The sequence below is a fragment of the Rhamphochromis sp. 'chilingali' genome (assembly GCF_963969265.1).
Source record: "Rhamphochromis sp. 'chilingali' genome assembly, chromosome: 12".
Taxonomy (NCBI): Eukaryota; Metazoa; Chordata; class Actinopteri; order Cichliformes; family Cichlidae; genus Rhamphochromis; species Rhamphochromis sp. 'chilingali'.
The window spans coordinates 29671017-29690222 of record NC_137939.1 but is presented as its reverse complement, the minus strand read 5'-3'; the positions used below and the strand labels follow the sequence as shown (position 1 = coordinate 29690222).

Below are 19206 nucleotides of genomic sequence, written 5' to 3'. Positions count from 1 at the left end.
AAATTTTGAGAAAATGTCCTACAATCCTTTGGCATTCAATAAATCCATATTTTAAAACACCCCTGTGGAAACGTTAAGAGTTCACAGATTGTCCAGCAGGGGGCACCGTTACATTTAAATGTGATTTAGAGCGCTTCACCAATCAAAAGGGAGTTTTTCCAAGCAGGTCGCTGCTGGGATCTGATCACCGCCTGACTGGATCAGGCCATGTAATGTTTAAAAACCTGCCCTTGTTTAAGAGATGTTTTATCTACAATTATAGCAATCTATAATTTTTTCTTTTCCTTTTTAATGACATCGGACCCATGATTTTATACGTGCGATTTTTATGACGCACATTTCCACAAAATTAAAGTTAAGCTATATATGTCTAAGTAAGTGACTCGCGGTCGTCTTTAAGCAAGGCGATTGGATGGTTTTTACTGCAATGCATCTTGGGAGTCGTAGTAAATGTATCTTTCAACTCACGGTCCTGCAGCGAATCTTTCGACTCGACACGAGGCAGATCCTAGCTAAGTAAGTTGTGATAAACTGTGGGTAATTTGCATGTTAAACTGATATTAAACTTGAAATGTTTTCACAGAGCAGTCTGTGTACCAAGAGAACTACTTCTGCAAAAGTTTATTTAATTTTTTTTGGTGATGTATTCTCATGTGTAAGACACTTGCTTGGCCACCCAGCTAATGTTAGTGCTGCTCTATTTTAGCAATGTATCTTTTCTGTAATCAATTCAGTTTTTTTTTAACCCTATTCACGTAATTAACTCAATATTAACGACTTTAATATCGTAATTGATTTTTTTTTCTAAATATGGTGTAATACTGCCTCGTAATATAAGTTATTTCTTTGGTCATAAATTATTTTTGTAATCATTTCACCAAAACAGACCTGAAATAATCCCTACATGTTCCATTTTCATTTGCAGAAATGACAAAGCCAAAAACCAAACCATGCCCTTCCTGTCAGGCTCCAAACACCTGCAACAGGAAGACATGCAGTGGATGTCTGGGCAGCCTGAACGTAAAGGAGGGATTGAAAAAAAACAAGAACAGTTTAAAAACAGTAACTGGGCTGCCTCTGTTAAAAACAACAGAAATGCGAGCAGGGTGGTTAATTCAGCCCAGTTGTCAGTAAGTTTAAAAGTTCTGATCTAATAAGTGGTTGGTCTGCTAGACAATTCTTTATTAATCACAGTTGTCAATGTTTTCTTGTATATCATGAAGTAAGAAACTAACAAGGCATGTATATACGCATAAAATATTAATTTATAAAAGAGCATAAATAAAAAAGTTATTCACATCAGAATAACATCATCACACTAAAGACATCAAACTAGAAAAAACTTGTTAAAAACTATTTTTATTTAAGCTACTTCTGATTTTTAATTTAATCGGCTAGTAACTGAGAGACAAAACATTTCAAGATGGATTTTATCATACATTTACAGGTTTGGTCACCATAAATACTTTTTAACTATCGACAACAATAAAACAACAAAGATGTGAAACTTAAAGGTTTGTTATACATCAATTTGCTTACATGAAAGACTGGCTGCATGTTTTTCTTTGTTGTTCTTGCAGGTTTCAAAACTACATGCCCTGGGCTACCAGCCAATTCTGTTTCTTGGACAGTTTGACCGTAAGGGCCGTATAGTAGGGGACGTGATCACTCAGATCGAACCAGCGGAAGGTGCTGCACGTGACATCCTCATGAAGATGAGGAAGCTTTATGAACACCTTCTGAGAAGTAAGATATGCTTTGTCCATTATCTGTAACCAGGTGTCCTTATCAGGTAGCCTATCCTAGCTGTCTTTGGGTGATACTCATGGTACACCCTAGATAAGAAGGCAGATCACCACGGGGTACACAGAGACAAACAAGATGGTGAGGATGAGGATAGTTAACAGTCACCAGCTATTCTATTCTACTCTACTCTACTCTACTCTACTCTATTCTATTCTATTCTATTCTATTCTATTCTATTATTCAGCCAAGGTTCAGACCAGTAACCTTCTTGCTGTGAGGTGACAGCTGCCCTACATGTCCTGTTGCTAAAATAAAATAGTGTTATATATGCCTTATTACCTCCCCATGTGGCGTTCACATCACCAAAGCTAGCCATACTGAACCTCTGGTGTTACCCACCTGAACAATTTTGTATGTGTGTGTGTGTATATTATGGTCTTTCACACTCATGTATATACACAGCAAAATCTCCAGTGTTAATTCAACTCCTATAGTGTTAAAGTTAACACTTTTCCAGTGTTTATATAATTCTCACTGGTTTAGAGTTAAAGTAACACTTTGCAAAGTGTTATTATTTTAACTCCATTGTAGTGTTAAAAATATAACACCCATAGTGTTAGAATTTCACTCTGTATGGTGTGAAGTGTCTTCACTCAGAGTGTAACTACCTAACATTTATAGTGTTGTTTTAGGACACTGATAAGTGTTCACTTTTACACTGGCTTGGGTTAACTCTTTTCACTGAGGGTGTTACTACACAACAACTATGGTGTTATTTATGACACTTTTAAGTGTTTATTTTCACACTGGATTGTGTTGACTGTTTTCACTTAGAGTGTTATTCTGTAACTTTTACAGTGTTATTTTGGCACTTTAAAGTGACATATATGAGCTTTTAAATACTAGTCTGTATTAATTGTCTGAATACAAAAATGCATTAAAGTGCAATTACTGTATGACTACTGTGCTACATTCAGTGAAAATCCTTGTTAAGTCCCTTTACAGGATAAAAGGAGAAAACATAAAATTGGTCACATAAGCATTTTAATAAATATTAAATTCCAAGCACCATACAGCATACGTTCACAACAAAAATAATGGCACAATGTACAGACCATCATCATCACCATAAGCACTTTGCAAATCAAAGGGCTTGTATATTTCAATACAGTCTGCTTTAACAACATATTTTTCATCCGTTTCAAACACTTTATAAGCATGGCAATGTTCACTGAAATTTTCAACCACAAGCTTCTGAACTATGAAGTAGGTGTGACTATTGACCAAAACTATTGTTTTTATTCTGCAAAACACCGGCATCTCATGTTCAGAACCACAACAAATGACCAATCCTGTTCTGTACTCAGTCCCATTAATGTTAACCCAATTAGCAGAGAAAGCCTCTTCTGCAACAGCAGGCAAGCCTAGGGAGATCATTTCACTATTTTCCTCACTATCAACATCAAATGATTTCAAGGGCCCATACTCAACATGGCTTAAAGGACATGTCTCCCACTTGTATGCTATGGATGTTTGATGTTTTTTGGCAAGTGACACTGTGATGTTCTTAAAGTTCTTAAGGGTGTCTTTGAACACCCTATGTTTAGCCTCACCTCTCATGCTCCATACATGCAATAATGGCCCAATTTTTCTGATGCAAGTTGGGTAGTGCAACATAAAGTGGTGTTTGGGAATCATGTTCCTACCTGGATACAACAATTTGAACAAGTCATGATGTTCCATTGTTAAATGTTTTAGAAGCACAGTCATGCCATGTGTAACAGATGGAGAGAATATGATGTTAATTATTTGCAACAATAGCAATAGCATAGTCCAGTTCTGATTTCCTTCTGGCACAATATCACCAAAAATTAAAGGAATGTTTCTTATCAGACAAAGAGTCTGAATGGAGTTAAGACCTATACTATTACCACTACTGTCTAAGTTCACCCTTGTTGGACGATTTTTGGTCTCCAAGTAGCCATAGTCAAAAGCATAGATCCGTGACAAAAGAGCAGGTTTCGGCAGAAAATTGTCTGACAGATATTCCAACAGTAACTTTATCTCATATTGTGCTACCCCTTCGAGAATATCATGCATAATGTCCAAGGAAAAGTTCTGGCAAACATGAAAGAATTGAAGAGTGTTCAGTGTAGAATTCTTTCTTAAGCCAAACACATGTAGCTTTTGAGGATCAGATTGCAACTCACTGCAGTGCATTTCAAAAAGTTCTTTCCCTCGTAAGATGATCTTTGGATCATCCTCAGTATACACACTCTGTGCATCCTGTTTTGCAATTAAACACAAACGACAAAAGTAACGTCCACTGAAAGACTCAACAAAACCCAAAATTGAGTGCATCCCCAAGTTGTCCCCAGTTATCTGACATATAGTGCCATGGACCTTTTCAGATGAGAAGGGTAAATCAATGCCATGGCTCTCCAAAAACTTTATGTCATCAATCAGAGGCTGTAAAATAGGATCAAAGCCGTATTTTTTCACATCTTCTGCATGAAACAATCCAACCAAATGAATGTTCATCAATGCAGAATTTAACTTTGGAGGCAGATTTCTGAGGACAAAATAGATTGCACCAACTTTGTGAACACCACGTTTGGAACCAAGTGGATTAGCAGTCTCAAAGTCATCATAATAAAGCTGAATTTGCAAAGAAGTCTGTGGTTTTGAAAACAATGGATGAGACTTATAGTAACTCCCATCACAAAAGTCTTCATATCTGTCTTCTTTTGATACACATAGTTTAGCAAGCAGCTCGCAAATATAAGAATTGCGACATATAAATTTGATTGTTTCCAAAATTGGAATGTACACAAAAGTGTCTTTTACTGGTACCTGGTCATAAGTGCCTGATTTTTTATTTAACCTTGTATCATAGCGTATTCCTAAAGTCTTTTCCACTGGATCCACAATTCCCCATTTTTCACGGAAATATGACTTTCTTTTAGCTTCAGTGTCGAACTTCTCAACTGGATTGTCAAAAGTCTCAAGACATTTTTCCACTGGAGATCTAACAGGATTTTCTGTTGGCACAACGTTCAGTACTTTATGTTTAAACTCACAGTGCAGTCCATCTGCAAAATCTTCCAAATCACAAACAAGTGATGACACAAAACTATTTGCCAAACCACTACCATTGAGTTTACCAATAATTTTAGTGCAAATTGCTTCAGAATTTTTTTTAATTCTTTGACCTGACCCATTGTTTTCAGAACACCCAACCTCTAGGCTCTGAGTAACACTTGTTCCTGCAACTGCTATGTCTGTATCTTGTAATCTGTCAAAATCAGCTTGAAATGACTCTGAGGGTTCTGCATCACCACTTTGACAACAATCTTCATCATGAACACTATTTAAATGTTTTTTTAAACCAGAATATGTAGTGAACTGACGGCTGCAACCATCTTGTGAACAAGCCAACTTAAATTTGGTGCTTGGATAAAAACTGTGACCTAGTCGCAAATGACTTATCAAAGCCTGACTGGTGCTATGCAGAGTTTGACAGATAAAACATTTAAACATGGTTCTCATTCAACATTTTGGCACGCAACTCACGAACACGTGGTGACTCATCTGTTGAGGTGGCATCAATGTTGAATATGGTGGTCTGCACAAAACTGTAGAGATGAACCAGTGACTCGTCGTAAGATAAGTTGAACACGTAGTGGGATTTGAAAAGTTCATCAAAAGCACTGAGTGAGCTGGTGGCTTGGCAGGGGATGAGCTGTTTGTCCACTGCGATGTAGAAGGTGTCAATGCTGTTCTGGGTTTGACCAACAGCGAGGATGTATGGTTGTTTACCATCTCTTGCTTGCAAGTGTTCATCAATGCTGCAGCATGACTAAAAACAAATGAGATATTGACATATAGGCCTAGCTTATACTTGCTGACTATGAACCATTCATTCAGTTTGACATTATGTGCCTTGCTAACTTATTACAAAATACTAAGACACATACTTCATGGAGAGGAAAACTAAAAAGTGCAAAAACTGAAAAAGTGTTTTGTAGGATTTTAAAAAGTGAGACAACATATTTACCTTGTGAAAGTGCACCATTTTGTGTGCTGCATCAGTTGGACTTATTTTGGTTCTCCTCTTTCGTCCAGCTGTGGGTGGCAAAAGTTGAAGGAGTAGCAGCAGAGAGGCCATGTCACTGTCCCAGTCTGTGTATGGTTGAATTTATAAAACAATTTCAAAATGACAGGTAAAAATAAATATTATTAAAATCAAACAAGCATGGTGCGACGCCTACCATTTGCATCACTCTCTGTTGGTTTCTCAGCAGCTTTTATCAAACGACACAGGTCAGTTGACTGAGTCAGCTGTTTGGCTTCTTTAATAACCTTTGGCTTGAATGACATGTCCCACTTCTCAAGCAACTTGGTGGCTGTTTCAGCACCAAACAGCAGCAGGAAGTCTTGATTGACCTGTTCATCATACACACAGGACATAAAGACAGTGCTCAACATTGTTTACATTGCAATGTGATTTTGACCAATATGGGATATAGCCTGACTGGGATGACCAATGATCACATCTTTTACTGTTGCCATCCACATCAGCAAAACAAAAAAAAAAGGATTAACAGTTGAAAATATCAAGTGATTTGACTTACTAGTCCTTTGACATCCAAAAAGCGTGGAAATGTTTTGAAGACATCTGCAGTTCTTTGTGGATCATGCACCAGATCCTGGCGATGTTGGAACGTCATTTTCATCTTCTGAAATACACTTGCTTCATCAGGAGAGTGAACAAGAAATGAGATGGCCTCCTTGCAGGCATCTCCATCAAGTTGCTGAGGCAATGTGGTTGCTAATCTTCTGCGCTTAGGCCCTTGTTCTTGATGCACTGGGACTTCCTTCACTGGCCGTTTGGTTGTAGACCTGGACATGGTTTTGAGGCGCCACGCTACATATCCAGTGCCTTTCACTCCGTCGTAGAAATGCTCCTGTCACATTTAAACATAGATGAAAAATAAACATCAAATGCGATCTTACAGACTTTGCAGATTCAGCAAAAAGAAACCCAAGGACTATTATCATGTAACAGGTGCAATACATGTTAAACAACATCCACAATTTCAATACAGTTTTATGACAATAGTTATTACGAAAGAGGAATTAAGATTTCTCTTTTAAATCATTTAGCTGATGTAATTATTCCATGATGAAAACTAAATAATGTGCTGTTTTACAATCACTGCATGACTTACATAGCCGTTTGGAGAAAATGGATCCTTCAATGAGGGAAAGAGTGTAATTATTCCAAGGGCATATTTCTCCTTTTGCTTACGGGAGGGAATTCTGCTATAGAGGAAATACAATTGACAATGTTAAATCAGAAGTATGTGTCTTTACTGCAGTATACATTACAAGAATATTCCATATGGCCCATCTTTACTTTTTTATTAGGTACTATTACTCTTACCCATGTCTCTCAGTCATATCACTTGCCAATATGTTAACAAGCTGCCGCCGGGTGCGGTGGCTCAGTGAATTTTCGGCATTGTATTCTTCAAGAATTTCCTCTCCACCAGGTTTCCTAGTCAAGGCATTTTTAACCATCTGCTCATATAAAAGGGAAAATAATAACAATAAAAACTTGTTTGTCAGTAAAGGTGAAAGTTTAGAGGAATGTCAACAAACCTGTGAAAGACATATCTAGCAAGAAGCACTAACTTCTACTAACATTTTTTCATACAGGGCAAGTTGGGAACCACCATGTTTTGAATTTCAATTTGTATAACAATCTACAGTATAAATGGTGTCAACTCAAAAATACAAAAGACATTTTCTGTTCTCAATTACCTCTTTTGCAGCCTCTGACACAGAAACATTTGGTGCAGAACTGTCTTTGCTGGATCTACTGCGGCCTGCAGGAATGCCCTTTTCCCTGAGGTCACTGTCACTTGATGAAAGTGATATAGTGTCCGTGAGGGAAGATAATGTATCCGAGGAGGATGGTGTGGAATGAGCTAAAGGACAAAAATCTTTGGGAGAGATGATTTGGTTAACTTTCTTTAGGCTACTCCACAATGCCATTAATAACACAATTTCAATGTTCATGTTCAGACAACATTCTATACAAATATGGCCCAGCCCTGTCCACTGTCATGTATATTGCATGAAGACAGGTCAATGTCATCTGCATCAAGAGCAAAAGAACTTGGCTCTACATTGAGTGGGCTATACTATGAAAATTTAAGTTATGATAACATTTACCTTCATCTGAAATCTTTTCACGTATTGTCAGGCATAGGTCTGGTTGGGCCTCCAGTAACTCCAGAAAAATGTCTTCTTCGACAGCTGTGTCAGTTTCATCGAAAATATCAAGGTCAGCAGCATCCGGAAGTCCAAACTTGGTTTTGGCTTTACAAAAAGATAAGCATAATGTCACCTAAAACGCCTGAAAAACTTTTTTAAAAACTAATTTTGACTTTTTTATTTAGCTAATATTTATTAACAGCTGTTTTACCTGTCTTTAAAATGGTTAAATTAGACAAGTCTGCAGCAACAATATAGGCCTAGGCCTAGGCCTACTGCTCTGTACTGTTTTTAATGTCACACATTAAAATAAAACGTGTTAACATTTAATTCGTTTTTTAAATAGATGAGATGCAAACATGATGAACTGATACATGTGCAACAAATTTTGTTCTGCCAGGTTATCTTACCTTCACTGATGAATTCTAGATAAGTGAATCCTGCGTGCAATTTAATGTACTTCTTTACATTGAGGTATTTCACTTTCAGCAACATGTCTTACAACAGCACCTGGTGGAGAGAAGGGGGCACAGAATATTTTTTACCATATATTTAAACCATAGCTTAAGTGGCAACAAATCCGGACAACTTTAAGAAAATATTAGGCTATACATTGTGTGATGATCTGTGAAGGGGTGACAGACCACTTCAACCTCAGGAACATAATTTGGCTTCCCCCTGCGCACTAAAATAGCTGAACTTGGGTACACAGAAATAGCATCCAATGAATTATCCACCCATCCACATGTTTATAAGACGACAACGGCGATCTTCTCGTCTGCACGCAGGCTAGATACTTAGTTCTGCTATGTTGCGAGTAAATCGCTGTAGCCTACTTGGGGAAAAGCATCTCTGTTTAAACCATGTCAGGATGATAATCCACATAAAATTTCCTGTTGAACGCACACCTGCCTTCATCACGCTTTCACTTATGACAACAAATATCCCTTATACTGTAAATTAATGAGTGCAAGTCTTACATTTATATCGGGAGTTTCTGACACATGCACAGCCGTCTGGCTAGTTGCTACTTTGTGGTGGTTGTTTTGTGACACGACATGCTAGGATTATCAGTGGAGGCGACGTCAACGACCCTCAGTCGTTATACCGCTTTGTCTTAAACACTGGATGGTAGCCTATTTCACTAAAACTGTAGAAAAGGGGAAAATGTTCCCTTAGATAAGGCCTACTACAACATGTATGATATATCCTAACCGTTAGCAAGCAATCCATGCACAAACGCAGCGCGCCTTGCTTGGTCACTAACATCTAACAGAATTCCATAACCCCCTGCCACTTCAAAGATTTGTAGGCTAGGCTACTGCTAAACTCGCTGGTAGCACGTGTAATTAGCCTATCTTGACGCTTTCCAAAACTTGACTTGAACGTCTCCATGTGATTGTTTAGTTCACTTTTAAATAGGATATTTCTGAGGCGAATGTTCGCTTCCCTTAAAAGCAGTGGGCTAAACGCATTTGTCTTAGCTGCCAGCTAGGCTACCACAAATTCAAATTTTAACATTACATTTAACATATCCAGAGGATAGCTAACTCCTCCCTCGTTTCATTTAATAAGCATTGAACACTGGAAAGCATTTCTCTTATGACATTAGAACTAACTAGAATTGAGAATTATATTGAGCACGCATTTATTTTCGCTGCAATATTAACTTGTTATAGAGGATAGTTTAGCTACCTAAGCTAACGAATCCCATCTCTTACCGCAGATGAATACACTCCACATTAGGAAAATATTGCATGCTTCTGATAAATAATGTTATAGGCTAGTTAGTTACAATATTTAATAATGATAAAATAACATAGGTCTTGTTGTATAGTTCTTACCTGAACAACCTCCTCGATCTTGACAGCAAACTTCTGGCGGACTCCTCATGCCCATGAGCGCGAAAAACCCGGATGTGGAAATCAACTCCAAATGAGTGTTATAGTATTGACTCTTTGAAATAACTCCGGCTACAGAGCTTTTTCAGCACCGTTAGTGTTACTGTAACTCTCAAACCAACACTTTTCAACTCGAAATTTTTAACACCAGTAATTTTAACTCACATCAACACTTCGGATTTTGCTGTGTACAAATGTAATTTTAAAAATCTTCACGAAAACCAGACCTGATAATTCTCTTCGAGACTTTCTAGTATAACAAATGTTATAATGTTACCAATATGAACACCAAGATTCTTAAATAACTTATATACTTCTTAAGAGGTTACCTGATTACCTCCCTGAGGTAGTTAGCATCACCATTGTACAAAACTCCTAAGTCATAGTACTAGCTTGAAGTGTCAAATGTTCCATCCATTCACTTCCGCTTATCCTTTTCAGGGTCGCGGGGGGCGCTGGAGCCTATCCCAGCTGTCATAGGGCGAGAGGCAGGGTACACCCTGGACAGGTCGCCAGTCTGTCGCAGGGCCAACACACAGGGACAAACAACCATTCGCACTCACATTCACATTGGATAATAATACAAATTGTCACTAGGTGTGTCAAATGTTATGCACTACAAAGTCAGGAAAGTAGTGTCATCAGAGGAAAAAAGTCATTAGCTATCTGGATTTATAGTCACACTCATTAATTTATTAATGTACAATGTAGAAAAGCACTACAGATGTCACACTACCCTAGAGGGCACTTGTACTGAATGATTTGGGTCAGTGAGTGTGTGAGATGACATATTTGATGCCAATATTTACAAGTTGTAACTTTAGTAAAAACTTAACTGAAAACATGCAAATCACTACTTATTATATGTTTATGTGTACTGTACATTTTTTCAACCCATTTTAATGAATATTTAATATTTACAATTTTGCAGAATTACAAGCTTCACCTCCTGCTAAAAGTTCTACACCAGCAGCTGGACCATCCTCCTCTCCATCTCTGCTTCCTCCTGCATCCTCCTCTCCATCTCTGCTTCCTCCTGCATCCTCCTCTCCATCTCTGCTTCCTCCTGCATCCTCCTCTCTGTCTCTGCTTTCTCCTGCATCCTCCTCTCCATCTCTGCTTCCTCCTGCATCCTCCTCTCCATCTCTGCTTCCTCCTGCATCCTCCTCTCCATCTCTGCTTCCTCCTGCATCCTCCTCTCTGTCTCTGCTTTCTCCTGCATCCTCCTCTCCATCTCTGCTTCCTCCTGCATCATCCTCTCTGTCTCTGCTTTCTCCTGCATCCTCCTCTCCATCTCTTCTTCCTCCTGCATCCTCCTCTTCATCTCTGCTTCCTCCTGCATCCTCCTCTTCATCTCTGCTTCCTCCTGCATCCTCCTCTCCATCTCTGCTTCCTCCTGCATCCTCCTCTCCATCTCTGCTTCCTCCTGCATCCTCCTCTCCGTCTCTGCTTTCTCCTGCATCCTCCTCTCCATCTCTGCTTCCTCCTGCATCCTCCTCTCTGTCTCTGCTTTCTCCTGCATCCTCCTCTCCATCTCTGCTTCCTCCTGCATCCTCCTCTCCATCTCTGCTTCCTCCTGCATCCTCCTCTCTGTCTCTGCTTCCTCCTGCATCCTCCTCTCCATCTCCACATCCTGCATCTCCCTCAATTTCTACGGTGTACACCTCGGATGTCCCAAACAAAAAAAGGACAAGGAAAGGTTAGATGTTATGGTACTGTAAATGTACGAAACACATGACAGGTTCGTTAAGTTTGTTAAGATTTCTTTTTCTTAATTTTTGCATTTTCTCCAGTTTTACAGACCTCATGTAAATATTTCATTTGTTATTTTTCAGAAAGCCGAAAACACCGCACACAGGAGATTTTCAAATATGAAGAGATAGTAGACAGGAGAGTTGTAAATGTAAGTAATTTAGCCTGCTGCTGTGCAGATTTGTTTGCGTCTTTGCACTTCCCGGATTTGAACTGTGCCTGACTGACTATCCATAAGCTTTTGTATTTGATGAATCTACACTAATTCAGCCACTGAGTCTGTATTTCGCTCTAAATAGGACATTAAATAAGAACATACCACCTGATACGACCTGGTCGTGCTGCCTTCCTGATGTTTACGTTCTTTAAAGTCCTCCTGACATCATGCTCAGAAGGAGTGATTGATGTGGAGGTGCTCCTTCCCATTCAGTAACATCTGCTTCAGTTAGTTTTGCTTGTGAGCCACAATGTAAGCAGTGTTGCTTTGCTGACATGCACTCGATGCTGGCAGTACAAGCATTGTAGTGGTTCTTGTGTTTTTGTAAACTAATTGTATAATATATTGAGCCATTCAATAGTACACAAATGTTTATAAGCTCCTTTTTGTTTGCAATTTGCATGTCTTTCTGAATTAATTGTTTGTTTATGTCATGTTTTTCAGGAAAAAGAAGAAGTTAAAGTCAAGTGGAAGCCCTGCTCAACATGGTATGTAGTAACAACTTTGTTGGACGGGAACAGACATTCATATTGTTGATAAATAGTTATCAACTCAATTTGAATTCATGTATTTGGACTAAAGTAAATTGGGAGCTTCTGTGAGGAGCTTGATAGCTGTCCACCTCCAAAGTCCATTATGAGTTTTGGAGGTGGACATGGTCGACACTTTTAAGAGTTGGCATAAGACTTTACTTCTTTATAGAGCTTATAGTTAGGGCTGGTTCAGCTCAGCCCTTAGTTATGCTGTAATAGGACCAGACTGCTGGGGGTTAGTGTCCCCCCCCCCCTCTGTCTGTCTCTTTCAGGGTTATGCAGGCTCAGTATTGGTTGAAGATGCAGTCACGTCTCCTTTTACTGAAAACTCTCCCCCTCTCCCTCACCATCTGTAAACATACATGTTTACACCTATTTTGTGTGTGGTTGTCGTTTGTTATGTTTTTCTCCTGACAGTGGCAAAGTGTGAGATGACACATGGGAACCTGCGCAGTTTTACACACAGTAAACCAGGCACCACAGGTTGCAGAGATCGCACAGTTCACAGTTTGTAGTTCAGCATAAAAGTTCAAAATAAAATATTTACTATACATTTCAACCAGTGTCAGTCTCTGTTTCACTCTCTAATTGTGGCTTAAGTACCTAACACATTCATGAATCTGATCGATCAATAATATCTTCCCTGCACTCGATATCTCATAGTTTTACATACTGTATCAGCCAACATTATTGTCTACATCCTCATAAATATAGAAGTGACTTGCTTACTATAACATGTTACAAGTTAAAGTAATACTGCACTGCACGTATAGTAAGTAACACCTACTGTGTATGGGAGCCTAAAGCAAAGTTAACTGCACCAGTACCAGCTTCAGAACATATTGTATATTATATGTTTCTACCTTTTTGTAATATGTCATGTTTACATGCAGTGACAATTTCACATTTGGAGTTGTGGTCATATGTGGTTTTTATATGTATGTATGTATGTGTATATATATATATATATATATATATATATATATATATATATATATATATATATATATATATATATATATATATATATATATATATATATATATATATATATATATGTATGTATGTATACATGTGTGTATATATATATATATATATATATATATATATATATATATATATATATATATATATACAGGGTATTAGAGAAAATTGACATTTTTTGCCATTTTTCTTGTTTGTTTGCACATTATTATTGTGTACATATTACATATGTAACATTATTGTTAATATTATTATTAGATATCAAAGATACAATTTGATTAAGGGTTTTCCTGTCATAATTTCAATACAAATGCAATTACACACGTAAACAATAGGATCAAAATAAACTTTTAAAAAGTCTGTTGATCAAATGCTGATTTTCAAAACATTCTAGAGGAAAACAGATAAAATAATCTGAACAGTAACAGTGATCTTGGATGATGATGGAGGCTTCAATGGATTATTCTGTTTCAATCAATAGGTTCGTATCTATGACAATAATTTGATAAGTTTAACAGGTTTGTTTAGGCCTGGTAATACTGGAAATATTCACAAACTTTTGTTTTTGAAGAATGTTTATCTTTTTTGGGATGAAGCTATCTGGCAAAATGAGACAACCCTTTTAACCTCATCTGTATGTCTATCATGTGGCTATGATACTGGATTTTGGTTTGATGCATATGCAGGTTACAGCTGGGGAATGGCAGTATGTTGTGGATTGATTTGGCATGTTCAACCACTGTTACACCAAACTCTCTCACTTATAACATGATAAAGGCCTCTTACTCAGTGTCATGGATTTTCTATACTTTTGGGGACACAGGGCCAAAGTCTGAGGCAATAAGTCAGATCAAAGAAGGCAATGATTCTAAAATGGGAGTTTACTTATGTCATTATATATATCCAGGAATATGTGCCTGAGGATAGTTGTCATGAAATCAATATTAAATCAAAGTATTCCTTAATTACCACAGCTGACACGAGTTCTCCATAGCTGCCTGCTGTCTCAGGATCTGTCTCCAAAAAGGACCAGGGAGCGCTAACATGTTATGTTCTAAACTGATGAAGAAAATGCACATTAAACATAACATAAACTTACTGAGTGAAGTAATGTCAAGAGGATTCCTTTAGCTCCTATTGGGTTGGTTCCTTGATCAATGCGATACAGAATCATTAATCTGGTTTTATGTAATGTCCTTAAAACATGTCAAAATGAGGCTCACTAGTCTGTGTGGCCTCCACATGCCTGTATGACCTCCCTACAACACCTGGGCAGATGCTCTCCTGATGGATCTCCTCCCAGACTCCAGGACTAAAGCATCTGCCCACTCATGGACATTTTGTGGTGCAGTTGGTGGATGGAGCGAGACATGATGTCCCAGATGTCCTCAATTGGATTCAGGTCTGGGGAATGGGCGGGCTGCACCAGCATATGGTCTCACAAGGGGTCTGAGGATCTCATCTCAGTACCTAATGGCAGTCAGGCTACCTCTGCCGAACACATGGAGGGCTGTGCAGCTCCCCCAAGAAATGCCACCCCACACCAAAACTGACCCACTGCCAAACTCATGCTGGAGGATGTTGCAGGCAGCAGAAGGTTCTCCACGGCGTCTCCAGACTGTCATAAGTGCTCAGTGTGAACCCGCTTTCATCTGTGAGGAGCACAGGGCACCAGTGGCAAAGTTGCCAATCTTTGTATTCTCTGGCAAATGCCAAACATCCGGCATGGTGTTGGGCTGTAAGCACAACCCCACCTGTGGACGTCGGGCCCTCATACCACCCTCATGGAGTCAGTTTCTGACCGTTTGAGCAGACGTGCACATTTGTGGCCTGCTGGAGGTCATTTTGCACAGCTCTGGCCTTTCTTTCCTACCCCACAGTACCTTTCCTTACCATTCATTTCCTACTCTTTTACTTCTTCTTTGATGACGGTTGTCTTTCTAGATAAGCAATTTCCATTTGCTCTGGGGCGAGTCACTGGCTCGGGTGCATTCTGGGACTGTCAGTTCACCAGTGTGCTGGCATGCTTCTTAACAAACACACCACTACAGCAAACATCTCAATTGTACTTGTTGATTTCTTCGACAAAACACTGAACAAAAAATTTACTTGTGAGTGTGCTGCCTGGTGCTTTTAAATTTTGTGATAATTTGAGCAGCCCAGAAAGCATCCCATAAATTAAATTATGTTATCGTATCTGAACATGTACACTAGTCATTAAATTAGATGGGAAAGAATGATTCAGGGTAAACAACTGCACCAAGGAAATTCCATTTTTCTTCTCAAAATGTAAAATGTCTGTTGAAAAATCACATTAAACAGAGATGTGATTAACTTTTTATTGTATCAAACATAACATCAATGATGACACAATCGGTCTTCATCAGAAGTGCTCAAATCACTCTCAGTGGCATCGTCTGGAATGTCCTCCTCCTCCTCCGAGTCCATTTCCAGGAGTGGTTGGTGGCTGAGGATTCTCTTGTACACGTCCTTTACTTTGAGCATTTCAGCTTTCAGTTCACTTTGTTTTTTTAAAACCAGGCTACAGAGTCCCTTCTGTGCATCCTCCGACATGCCAACAAAGGAGGCTGTAAAAAGAACAAAACAAATAATAATTATGAGTAAAGTAAAAAAAACAAACAAACAAAAAAAACCTCACCTCATAAACACAAGGAATTAGGATCCTGTAATTAAAAATAGTTTTTAAAGGGAGAAGGCAGTGTTAGCTAGCAATCTAGATATAGGTAAAAGATCCAGTAAGACTTTAGCATCTGCTCTTATTTTCAATCGATTCATCAAAAAATTAATAAATAAAAGATGTGCTTACAGTCTGAGGAGATTGTCCCCAACACCACAGATCACATTCGCAACACTGTCCAGTGAGACCGCATCTCTCTGCAAAGGATCATCTCCTCCTCTCTCGGGCGCCTCACAGCCATCACCTTCTCAAAGACCTTTCTCTTTGTCCGGAGGTCAGCAGCAGCTACAGTTTAACAACATCAGATGGGAAAACATAGTAGCATATTATGATTCAAGAACAAAACATTCAACTACTGCTCAGATACTGGGAGTTTGTTTAAAAAGGATATTTATAAATCAAGAGCTTACGTTCACATCTGTAGCCTTCATGTGCTGCATTATCATTAGATAACAAGTATGTTGGTGTTCAGGTTTATAAAACCAACTAGTACGACATCATTTCAACCCAATTTGATGAAACGCAACAACTCTGCCATAAATTCTGCTTTTACAAGGCTTATTTTTCATTGTTTGTTGACACTGTCAGAAAGATCTTAATTCTTCCTTAAGTTCTTTAATGAGGCCATGGTGGGTCCTATTGTTATACACGAGTGTATTATATTGAGAATCACCTTCAGCCCATTTCTAGACATCGGCCACCCATTGCTGCAGTGTGTCGTCATCCACACCCAGCTCATTTTTGGTCGCATTCAGGCTCTCCACTTGTTCTCTAAGGATCCTTATGATCTAAGAATACATTCATAAATGTCATTCATATTGACATTAAAAGAGTACTGGTGTTTTTCCCCCATTACCACACACATTAAAATGGTTTTTGAAAAAAAAAATCACCTTTAGATATCTCTGGCTCAAAGTGCGGCCCAGTTGTTCCACTTTCCTTTTGTTCCAGCCCAAAGCCAGGAGGGTCAGCATGTCTGTTCGCCCTGCATTTCAGTTAGTATACAAATAAGAATTAATGAGCAGGAGACTGAGTGGAATCTCAGACACGGACACATACCTGCTTTAGACATGTACTTCGTTGTGATGGCCGCCCTAGACAGGAAACTGTTTACTTGTTATACCTCGCATTTCCAAGTGTGAGCCTTTGCATGCATGACGGAGAGAAAAGGACGCATTGACAAGAGGTTCCTCAGCTCAGGGCACTGCTGAGCCACCTTGGTTAAATAGGGGAAATATTTACAGGCCACATTGGAGCAAAGGAACGTAATATGTCCTGGGACGCTAGCTGCCAACTTCCTCTGGAGAAAAAGAGGGTAAGCAAAGATCTCCCCTTGAAACATGTCCAATGCAGCTAAGAGGACTCCGTGGCGACAAACAGCTATTTCCATGCACTCTTCATCCAACTTCCCAGTGGACTTTTTGGACGACTCCTTTGCTGCAGTCCAAGATGAAGATCCGCACAACCCTTTCCCTGGGACCTATACACTCAAAGATTTTAACATAAAAGACATGGCATGATTAAGCCCTATCAGGGACAAACTTTTTAAAACAAATGCATAACAATTAGCTGAATTAGCCTTAAGTCACACGAGACCTCATATCTCCCCAGGACAGCACTGATAACACAAAATAAAAATCATGTTGTTGTTTTTTTTTAAATACACATGGTGACAAAATTAAGTACACATTAAGATAAAGTAAATAGTATTACGACAACACCAAGAGAAAAATAAAATAAATATCCACTGTTACGAGTTCAAAATTGGGGATGGAGACAAGAGGAAAAACCACAATAACAACACTGGTCCGGCCGGGTTAAGTCAAACGATGATTTTAATAGTCACACGCGTGGGAGATGGACACTGTATGCAGACAGCCTCAGATCTCAAAATGGTGGAGCATTAATCAAACTCTTATAGCCTCTGGTGCCCCCACCTTATCATAAAAGCCTAAACATTCACATGCTTTCTCTCACACGGTGCCTAAGCTACGACCTTTGCTCCCCGTTTATCTGCTCCTGCTGAGATGGGGCAGAAAACTCCAGCATGTTCCGTTCTCTTCTAATCAGACAAATAAGGCGATGACTTTCTGCGAACAGTATTTCTTATAACATCATAAAACAATATCATTCATCCACAATAAGTCAGCAGTCTAATGTAATGCAAATCAGTTTAACAAATGCAATAGTTATCAGCTTCTTCTAATTCAGGAGAATAATGCAAACTAAGACTACATAATAATTCACAACCTTTAATTAGGGGTATAACATGGCATAAAATAATATTATAATTTTACACTTCCCCTGATGAGCTCGTTAGAATAATGAGCTCACCAACACCCTGTAATCCAGTGTGGCCGGGTTCCTCTCTTCTCACTCCTGAGGCCCTTTGTCCCCCTGATGGGCGAACCACATGCGAGATGACCTCTGAGTTTGCGCATTTCAGATGTAAGAAAAACTATTATTACAACAGTAGCCGGTACAGATGACACTCCCCAGTTCTCCCACAGCTTTATTTGGTGCTACCTTATACCCTTCACACGTACTCAGACTAGAACTTCTGTCCAAGGAGCTTTTAGCCTTTATTTTATTGCTGCAGCTACCAGTGTCTTCCAGTTGGGTGATCCTCTGCTCTTCTGTCTTCAACCTCAGGGGTTAGACAACTCTTCAGTCGTGGCACAGATCAGGGGATTATTCCGCCCCGATTTCAAACAACGATCTGTGTATCCTCGGGTCCTGTGTCTCCTGTATATCCTCCAGAAAAAGGAACAGGAACGCGTCCCCCTTTTCCCCCAAGAGCCTCTCGAACCTCGTTGGTCTGGTGTTCCTGGATTTCCGCCAACCCCTTCATGGTTATTGCTGTGTTTATGGGATCCATCCTTTTGAGGTGACTAGCTGGAGCCCAAACGCCATGACACTTGGACCCAGTTGGTGTCTCGGCAGTCACTGTGTCTGTCTCTGCTGCGAAGGATCCTCGCATCTCTGTGACCTCGTCTGGTGTCTGTTCCTTTCTCTGTAAGAGACAGAAAACCAAAACACCTCTCTTTCTAACCCTAATAATCTAATGTTGTTAACTACTGACCTTCTAGTGAT

At 39.2% G+C, this 19206-nt stretch overlaps 2 protein-coding genes across 5 annotated transcripts; one reads left to right on the top strand and one right to left on the bottom strand.

The window, feature by feature from the left end:
- Positions 1-383: 383 nt before the first annotated feature.
- LOC308407022 (uncharacterized protein) lies at positions 384-12990 on the top strand. Of its 4 annotated transcripts, XM_080898400.1 has the most exons (8): positions 384-516; positions 926-1130; positions 1581-1746; positions 8018-8098; positions 10861-11628; positions 11765-11832; positions 12343-12386; positions 12849-12990. In XM_080898400.1, exons 1-8 carry the CDS (start codon positions 413-415, stop codon positions 12859-12861), a joined length of 1449 nt encoding a protein of 482 aa, XP_080754526.1. In that variant the 5' UTR covers positions 384-412; the 3' UTR covers positions 12862-12990. The 4 variants fall into 4 exon arrangements, 3 of the variants coding, with proteins under 3 accessions (XP_080754526.1, XP_080754525.1, XP_080754527.1); XR_013973622.1 differs by lacking the exon at positions 12849-12990 and having other exon boundaries at positions 10861-11670; positions 12343-12398; XM_080898399.1 differs by having other exon boundaries at positions 12343-12990.
- Positions 1891-8158, bottom strand: LOC308407025 (uncharacterized protein). Its single transcript, XM_080898404.1, has 8 exons — positions 7987-8158; positions 7573-7754; positions 7193-7329; positions 6978-7071; positions 6381-6713; positions 6018-6192; positions 5804-5928; positions 1891-5605 (listed from the first exon to the last, which is right to left on the bottom strand). The coding sequence occupies exons 3-8, from the start codon at positions 7327-7329 to the stop codon at positions 5279-5281; spliced, it is 1191 nt and encodes a 396-aa protein (XP_080754530.1). The 5' UTR covers positions 7573-7754; positions 7987-8158; the 3' UTR covers positions 1891-5278.
- Positions 12991-19206: the final 6216 nt, after the last annotated feature.